Below are 9,902 nucleotides of genomic sequence, written 5' to 3'. Positions count from 1 at the left end.
GGGAAGTAAGTGCTTTGGGAAATCTAAAAACATCAGAATTCAGAGACGACAAAAAAAAAATTGAGAAAAAAAATCCGGGAAAAGTAAGGAGTAAAAGTAAGGAGTCTTCCTGGCAGCATTAAGTGGAAAAACAGATAATATCCTAAAATAGATATTGCCCTTATATGTCACAGACATTTCTTTTTTACCATTTTTAGTAGCTTTGAGGAAGTAAAGTTCTATGAGCCTATATTAAAGCAAAATGTATTGCAGCATATGCGATAGGTTACTTGCAGGTAAGTGGTGAGGAACAGAAGTAGAAGGATGTAGGCCAGAAAACTTTATTTTGGTTGCTTCTGCTAGTCCTTAGTTTATATAGCAGGAATCATAACCAATTAGTTGAAACTACTGGTCTTTATTGCCTGTCCTACATCTGAAACATTTCAGGGGCTCCTGGCACCATTCTACATGAAGAGCAGAGCAAGCATAATTCGGCCATAAAGCTGACATTGGCAATGTGTACGCAAAAGTATAACGTGCAGAAAAATAAAGAGGACACAGCACATGTCAGTTACCAGCAGCCTCACACAACAAAGGACAAAACGGAGCCTTAAGAATTTTGAAAACCCTTTGTTTCACATACTCTAGAGTTTTATTGACCTGAGTAATATCACATGCACTAGTGTTCCCCCAAAATATTAACGCTAACTATAAATCTTTAGTCTGTCCTTGCCCAAGTTCCAGAAACCATCATTCTGGAGTCGAAACACCTATTTTAAATTCAGAAATGCACTCTTTATGACTTGGAGCAGATGTCACTTTGTTTTCTTGATGCTGTGCACGTGAAGATACATCCACAAGTCATTCCCACGGCGTCCGAGGACGAAGCGCAGTGAGGAGCCGGGCGCCTCTGGGAGGGGCGCCGGGTGCCCCCGTAGCCTCGGCTCCCGGAGTTCCGCCCACGAGCGGTTCCCCGGAGATGGGTTCCCCTGTCAGGTGCCGCGGGCTGCGGGGCCCGTTAGCTACGACGACTGCGTGGCTGAGCTGAAGAGCCTGGCCTTTCCGGGGCTCCACAGCTCTCCCGGGGTGCGCTGACATCCCCAAGCAGCTCAGGGCAGGGCTCGGGCGTCGGCGGCTGTCGCTCGGCAGCAGCACGGGCTCGCCCCGCCGCGACTTCTCGCGAGGTTTCAGCACCGCCCCTCCCGCCCCCCCTCTCTCCCTCCGCTCCGGCCGCGGCTCCCGCTATGGCTGCGCTCCGGAGGCTTCTGTGGCCGCCGCCTCGGCTGTCGCCGACTCTCGGCCCTCAGCAGCCCTTCTTGTCACCGTGGGGGCGGCCTGCAGGGACGGCTCCAGGGCTGTCGGGCCGGCCCTTCTGCCGCGAGGACGACGAGGGGGCCGTGGCTGAGGCGGCGTGGCGGCGGCGGCGCTGGGGTGAGCTGAGCATCGCGGCGGCGGCGGGCGGGGGGCTGGTTGGCCTCGTGTGCTACCAGCTGTATGGGGACCCCAGAGCAGAGCCCTCGGAGTTAGCGGCCCCAGAACCCGAAGACCCGCCCCGGGCCAGGGGGCTGCTGCCCATCCCGGTGGCTGCTGCTAAGGAGACGGTAAGTGCCTGAGCGCGTGCGCGCAGGTGACACTGGAGAGTTGGGCTGCCAGGTGTCCCACCTGCGCAGGGAGGGTTTGGGGGGCGGGGGTCACCGTGACACTGGGCAGTGGAGGTTGTGGAGGCCCTGTGGACGCTGACGGCGTGTGGGCAACCTCCAGTAAGCGACGCAGATCAACGCCAGGCGTCCCTGTTCACAGGGATGCTGCGAAGATGTGGGTGATGCTATCAGTGATGCATCAGGACCATAGAGGTTGCTGCAGCGACCGTCGAGAAAGCAAATGCAAACCAGACTCGCCCTCACCACACACGTGTCACAAATAAAGGACTTGACAGGCATTAAAAAGAAGAAGTGATGGAGGGCCACATGAATAAGAGGACGAGACTGACTGAGCAAGGCAGGAAGGAAAAAAATGATAGGAGAAGCAAGTGCAGAATGAGTTTTGAAGGTGTCAAAATAGATCAAAATCTGCCGCATTAGTGTCTGGAAATGCCATGAAAAATACTGCCAAACTGGAAAAGAAAAAAAATTATTTAAAAGTAGTACGTTTCTCTCTTTCCTTAAAAATCATAATCCCTGGAGTAGTAGGTTAAAACAAACCAGAAGATAGATAGGACGGGAATGATGGTGAGCTATGAATGGAGCCCACTCCTGCCGAAGTGACACATGAAAATGTTGGGCTGTAATGGAGTTTGTGATATAAGGTAAGGCAAGGGTAAGGGGCGTGGTGTGGTTTTGTTTTGTCACAGCTCTGTATTTAATTGTCATGCAAATGGCTTAGAAACTTGGTCTTGAGAATACTTCCACTCCAGGACTAGAAGAATAGAAGCTAGATTTGGTGAAAATCATTTAGGAAAATGGCAGCTGTGCCCCTTTACTTACTAAAATTTTGTCGTGTTTGTACTGTAAGTATACAGTAGTGAGCAGATTCAAGGACACAGCTATTTTTTTTGGTATGGTTTGGGAGAAGGTTGACTGTGCATTTAGGTTAGGCAATATGTGCTACACTATTCACTTTTGTTTAGTGATAAGTCATAAACACACTGTGTAAATTAATTTTATACAAAAAACCATAAAGAGCTGGCAAACACACTCAACCTTGGATCCCCACAGAACAGAGGAGCTATTTTGTGACTTAGGAGAGTAGCATGACCTTAGCATCTTGTTTGACCATGCAAGAACTTTAATTGACTATAGTTGCTCTGGAAACAGATTACCAAGGTAGGGAGCATGCACATAGTTTTTTATTTCCTTCTTTTTAAAAAGTGACTTTAGATTTACAAGCCCTTATCACCTGACTGTGCTCAGAAAGCCAGACGTCTGACTCGGACACTGCTAGTTGTGCCATTATAGATGAAGTCTCTGTGTCTCAATGCCAGCTCCTGTGTCTGTGAAAGAGACTAACAGGCTCAAAGGGTGCTCTGGGTGTTCAATAAGTTAATATATTTGGAACAGAATGGAACAGCTGGTGTGTAATAAGCAGTCAGTGGATTTATTTAGCCTTCATTCATATTTCACGGTTTTTGTTTGTTTTTTTGTCACTGGTGGTCAAATCCAGGGCATCATGCAAGCCACACAAGTGCTTGATCACTGAATAATCTCCTCAGCCCCTTTATTAGCTATATGTATTTATTTACATTATTATTGCTTCCATTGTACACAATTTTCCATGTATTGCTTAAGTAAAATGATCCTAAAGTCCTGTATCTTACCCTTCTCATATGCTCTGATTCAACATTATAGTTGTCACACCTTTTGCATGTGGTAGTTTTTCCTTCTGTAAAACATTTTATATTTTTTATTATCTGAATATTAAAATTTTCACCATAATGAGCTTTGACTTGGACATTTTTTTCATTGCTTCTGTTAGGTACTTAAAGGCCTTTTATTAAAGAAATTCATGTTTAAATTTTTTTTCTTGTGATGTAGCTGGGAGGTAGTTACATTTAATCCCAGCACTTAGGAAACAGAGGCAGGTGGATCTCTGTGAGTTTGAGACCAGCCTGGTCTACAGAATGAGTGCCAGGACAGGCTCCAAATCTAAACAGTGAAATCGTCTCTTTAAAAGCAAAACAAACAAAAGTTTCTAGTAATATTTCTTATATTATTTCTTTTCTGGAACTGCAATGGGTCTGAATTTAAGCCTGACATCCTAATTTAATTCTAATGCTAATTTAAATTTTAAAAAAGCATTCACAGAGCATTATAACCAGCCTTCAGCCTAACTACACTAACTACAAAAATACATTCACTTTTAGAAGACTAGGTTTGGCATACAACCTGAAGGAAGAAATATTTATTCTTTTGACTTCATCCAGATTTGGGGTTTGTATTAGTTATGTCTTTTTTTGTTTGCTTGTTTTTGTTTCTCGAGACAGGGTTTCTCTGTAGCTTTGGGACCTGGGGCTGTCCAGGAACTAGCCCAAACTCACAGAGATCCTCCTGCTTCTGCCTCCCAAGTGCTGGGATTAAAGGCCTATACCACCACTGCCCTGCAAGAAAGCGAAGTCTTATCTTGGCTCACAGTGTCTTGGCAGCAGGCGTATGAGGCAGCTGGTCACATTACAGCCACAGTCAGGAAGTGGAAAGAGGTGCATGCTCATGCTCAGCTCACAGTGTGATTTGTATTCAGTCCAGTGCAGGGAATGGTGTCATGCACAATTGGGGTAGGCTTTTTTTCTTTTTTCCATACCAATTAGCCAGTTTAGAAACTTCCTAGTAGGCATGCTGAGAGGTTTGTTCCGTAGGTGAGTTTAGATCCTGTTGAGTTGACAGCCAACATTAGCCATCATGGGGTTGGACTGTTTTAAGAAAAATATGGCTACCCTCTTAGAGACTGGCTATATAATTTTTCTTTAATAATTGAAAAGAAATGAATGATATGCCAAAGGTTAAAGAGTACAATTGAAGTCATTAAAACAACTATACTAATCCTATACTTTGTTGCATTTATGAATTTATGTGTCATATAATATTTTGTCATATATACACAAATATATATATGTGATAACATATGCATATATACATTTGAATATGAAATATCCTCAATAGCCTCATTTGTCTGAATGATTGGTACCCAGCTGGAAGCATTATTTGGGAAGATTATAGAATGTATAAAGGGTAGACCCCTGATGGAGGAAGTTATGTCTCTTGGACAGGCTTTGAGTTCTATAACCTGGCCCTACTTCCTGTTCTCCTACTTCCTGTGAGCAGATGAAATGTGATCACCCTTCTTCCTGCCAGACTGTCTTCTGCTCCATGCCTTTGCCATAGTAATGGACTGTAACCTCTCTGGAACCTTAAGCCCAATTAACCCATTTTCTACTTTAAGTTGCTGTTTGTCAGAGTATCCTATCATAGCAACAGAAAAGAAACTCATCCACATGCTTTGTAGAAAGATTGAGTTGAGCTACTTTACCATCTTTACCAAGTTTTCCTTTTTTCTTTCACCTTGAATTTATCAAGCTAAGACAAACATTTCAAGAAGAAACAATGTCCGATTTCTAACACCAGTTGAAGTTACAGCACCCTAATCCACTTTGGAAAATTCAATTCACTTTTTTCCCAGTACCTAACAGACACCCAGTACCAACATTGGGAAGCAAAGAGTGTGGAAATTTCACGCTGATGTATAAGTCAGATCTTGCTGATGAGAGACAGCTAGTATTTGACTTATTGCCATGCTTGCTGACTCTCACCTCCAGATGCAGTGATCTTCAAAGGAATGTTTAAAAATAAAGTGTACTAATTAGTGATGAACATGAAATGGTAGACTACATTATAACCCTGGATGTCTTATACATCTTATACAGAAGTATCTCAATGTTTTGAACCTGCATTCATAGTATTTTCTAAGGTGTTTTCTGTCATGCTGTTGTCATCTTCAGAGCTTTTGTTTATTCTGGAGCTTTTCTTCTTATTGAGGCATAGTTTGTGAGAAGCCACATTGTTTTGATAAGACTTAGAACTATGTGTCTTCATTAGGGTTCCTATTGCTGTGAAAAAACACCATGAGCACAGTAACTCTTATAAAGGAAAACATTTAATTGAGGTTAATTTAATTTAATTAACTCACAGCCCAGAGGTTCAGTCCATTTTCATCATGTTGAGACATGACAGTGTGCAGGCAGACATGGTTCTGTAGAAGTAGCTGAGAATTCAACATCCTGCAGGCAATAGGAAGTAGACTGTCTCACTTAGTGTGGCTTGAGCATATATAAAACCTCAAAGCCCTCCTCCACAGTGACACACTTCCTCTAACGAAACCACACCTACTCCAACAAGGCCATGTGTTCTAATAGTGCCACTCCCTTTGGGAGTCATTTTCTTTCAAGCCACCATACTATATCTGGATGTTTTGCTCTAATCTTCCATGAAGAGCCGTTTTCAGGGTCACTACTAAGTTTTATGGGCCTTAATTTCAATGACTATTTTGCATATGAATGTTAAAATTAAAGCCCATTGCACATCACCCCATGAAAATTGACAGTGACTGTTGTTCATAGTATACTGTTATTTTGCTGATGATAGAAACTGAACCCAGGTCACTGAGCAGACAAGTCATATGCTGTACTATGTACCTGTGAGGACTAATGACTAGACATTTAAGTTATAATAGAATGAGCTATTATAACAGAATAATTATAGTTTTGTAATAGCAGGTACAAAATGTGTACTTTTATTTCAATCACTCTAAGCATATAATCAAAATTTTTGTTTGTTTGCATCCTTATGTATTTTTTTAGCATTAGTGTTCAAGCAAATGCTTTTATGCTTTTCTTACTTTGAGATGTTGCACATGTAAAATTATGTATTGAGACTTCTGACCACCTGGCTCATAATAACTATCAATTTAGTACTTCTGTCAGCAAGTGGCTCCTTTCATCCCTAATTAGTTACTTCTACATCACTTTGATCATATAATCTGACATAAAATAAACTAAAGCTAGCAAAGATTTATTATGATTGAAAGTTCTGAAAGTTTTCAACCTTTCATGGCAGAAAAGGCGTACAGAGCAGTTCAGTTCACAGTTCAGAAACATGTGGAAACAGTTGACATCATGGTGGACCACAAAACAGAGCCAAGTGGAAACCATCAGGCTCACTTCGGTGACATCCCCAATATACACTAGACCTCACCTCACATAGGGTTCCTTAAAGAGCACCACCAATTGAGGAAGAAGACTTCAGAAGAGAAGCATGTAGGGGCATTTCAGTGACACTCCCTCACTTCCTATTTTTCTGTTTTTAGAATAATGCACAACATGTCATTGCCCTTAATCTGCTAAAGGATAATGCACTGTCTAGAGGCGATCATTTATGGTAGTGGCCATAAGTCTTTGTAAAGAATTGTTTCTGAATAATTTATTTTAATGATGTTAGAGATTGAACCAAGGACTTTGAGCAAGAAAATTAGATCTTCAATTATTAATTTGTGCATCTAGCCCTAAGTGATTAATATTTTTTAAACTGTCGTACCAAACCTTGTTTTTTGTTTCTTTGGGATTTTTTTGCTCTTAAATTTCACGGATATAGTACCAAGATTTTTGTTACATGTTTCACTTGGAAATACAATAAATATATCAATCTGTCCATTGTTCATTTAAATACTTTATTCGTAGAATATTTATTAGGGGCAAATGTGGTGGTATTCATCTGTCAGCTCAGCTCTTGGAAGACAGGCAGAGGCAGGAAGAATAGTTTTTGGAAGGTAGTCTGGGCAGCATAGTAACTTTGAACTCGGCTTGAGCTACATAGCAAGGCCCTTTCTCAAAATAAATAAATATTTTAATATTTAGGTACTAGGGATTGAGTGATAAATGAAATAAAATGGATGTTCTATTTATAACTTAGTGAGAGCACAAATAACTATAATGTTCCACAATACAATGCTGTGATGGGAAAAATAGAATGTATCATGGAACCACACAGGAAAGAAATATACCCTAGATTCCACACCTTAGAAATGCATCTTCCTGGAACGAGTACCATTAAGATGAGACTTGAAAAATTAATAGGAACTATTAAAGAGGAAAATGAAGGCTGGTGGGTAGTATAGTAGCAGGGTACTTGCCTAGCACCTAGGAGGCAAACCCCAGTATCACCATTAATAAAATAATTTTTTTTAAATTATTAAAGAGTGAGATGAAGGTAATGATGAAGGGAAAACTTCCAGTTGGATACATAGGTCAGACTCTCATGAGAACTCTTTGTGTGTTAGAGATGAAGTTGGGAATCATCAAGTGTTAAAAATCGTAAGAAAGAATGGTATGGTTTACACTATGTGAACAGCAAAGCAGATCAAGGGAAAGCCCTGTGAGCATCAATGACTTAAAGAACTGACCAGTGGAGCACTGCAGATAAGAGAAATAAGTTCCAGACATGTGGAAAGAAAACCAAGAGGGTCATGGAAAAAACAGTAGCAGTGAAAGCTGTCACAGAAGGCTATCTGTAGATGCAAAAACCCTCACCTCAAAGGGAATAAGATGGGTTATTCAGGAGCCAAATATGAGTGGCTGTACTCTGGGAGAACAGATTTAAGCTTTCCCACATACCATGTTTTAACATAATAACAGTTTCATTAATGAAACTTCATGAAATTTCTGTTGTTACAGCACAGAAGAAAGATGCTTTTCCAATAGTTGGTGGAAACACCAGGAGGTAGAGTATAGCAAAGCTTCAAATCTGTGCTGGGGGTTTTACATGTTATCTGATAAAATTCATTACTTTTGGGTTGGTGAAAGAAAGCTGATGCTCAATTAAGTTAATACATCTCCCCAAATTTCAAGTGATAGTCACAGAATAGGTCAGGAGTAGGCAGGCAGGCAATTAGTAGCTATTGCAAAGTTATCTCAGGATCATTTGGTTCTGGATCTGTGACATTTCAACTCTCCACAATCATGAATTTCTAATTAGTCAGTCAACATAGGTGTGGCTTTTTTCTGTGGACTTCAGTTTGCACCCCTGTATTCTAGGATGTTTTGATGCACTTATTATATCATGTAAAACTGTGTTTTTTTTTTTTTTTAAAAAAAGGATATAGAGAGCATATACTCTTTCCGGTACCCTCAAACATGTTCCAGGTTGAACATGTATATATTTCTTGGGTTTTTTGTTTCTTTGTTTGGTTTGTTTGTTTGTTTTGTTTTGTTTTTCTGTGAAGAGACACCATGACCACAGCAACTTTTATAAAAAAAAACATTTAATTGGGGTGGCTACTTACAGTTTTTGAGGTTCAGTCCATTATCATCATGATGAGGAGCATGGTGGCATGCAGGCAGACATGGTGCTGGAGCTGAGAGTACTACATCTTACAGGCAACAGGAAATTCACTGACAAGAGATACTGAGGGAAACTTGGGCAAAAGAGACCTCAAAGTCCACCTCCACAGTGACACATTTCTTCCTACAAGACCACACCTAATAGTGTCACTTCCTTTGGGGTCATTTTCTTGGGGGTCATTTCACATTCTACTCCCTGGCACCTAAAGACTTATAGCTATATCATAATGCAAAAATACATTTAGTTCACCTTCAAAAGTTCCCACAGTCTATAACAGTCTCAAACTTGTTTCAAAATCTAAAGTCTTTTCTGAGACACATTGCAATCTCTTAACTGTAATTCCCCTGTAAAAATCAAAATCAAAAAGCAGATCATATACTTCCAGCATATAATGGCAATGGCACAGGATATACATTACCATTCCAAAATGCAGGGAAGGGAAAATAGCAAGGAAACACTGGAAAAAATCCACACTGAAAACCAGCTGGGCATACTCTAAACTTGGCAACTCCATGTCTGATGTCAAAGCACTCTTCAGATCTCCAAGTCTCTTCAGCTTTCTTGACTGCAACACTCTTCATTCTTTTGGACTGGTTCCACGGCTTGTTAGCAACTTTCCTCAGAAGGTACCCTACAGTTCTGGCATGTCTTTAACATCTTGGGGTCACCAAAGCAATCCAGGCTTCAACTTCCCAACTTCACACAATGGCCTCTCTAGACCTCAGTTCAGGAATACCCTTTGCACAGGCCTGGCTTCAGTAGCTTTATTCCACAACTCCTTTCTTCTTTCCTTGACTCTAAAGCCAGAACCTTATGGCCAAGCTGCCAAGGTCTACTGTTGGCTGCGACTGAAACATGGCTCTCTCATTCAATTACGTCTTCACGAACTGTCTTTCACTGCCTAAGTTTGGCTATCTTGAAACTTGCTATGTATACCAGTCTGGTTTCAAACTCAGAGATCCGCCAGCCTCTGCCTTTCTAGTGCTGGGAAAGGTGTGTCCCACCACACAGGCCTCTAAGCTTTTCTTTAGTTACTTTTCA

The 9,902-nt window shown here is 41.3% G+C and overlaps 1 protein-coding gene across 2 annotated transcripts in view; it reads left to right on the top strand.

Moving 5' to 3' along the window:
- The first annotated feature begins 1,199 nt into the window (after nt 1-1,199).
- Micu3 (mitochondrial calcium uptake 3) overlaps nt 1,200-9,902 on the top strand; it is an 85,975-nt gene continuing 77,272 nt past the window's right edge. For both annotated transcript variants that reach the window (XM_048456616.3, XM_048456615.3), the window contains exon 1: nt 1,200-1,580. In XM_048456616.3, the coding sequence (XP_048312573.2) occupies nt 1,224-1,580 (357 nt within the window). In that variant the 5' untranslated portion in view covers nt 1,200-1,223. The remainder of the gene's footprint in view (nt 1,581-9,902) is intronic.

Source organism: Myodes glareolus, chromosome 23 (assembly GCF_982192425.1).
Source record: "Myodes glareolus chromosome 23, mMyoGla1.1, whole genome shotgun sequence".
NCBI lineage: Eukaryota > Metazoa > Chordata > Mammalia > Rodentia > Cricetidae > Myodes > Myodes glareolus.
Note: the sequence above shows the minus strand (reverse complement) of the source record. Positions and strands in the feature narration are given on the sequence as shown.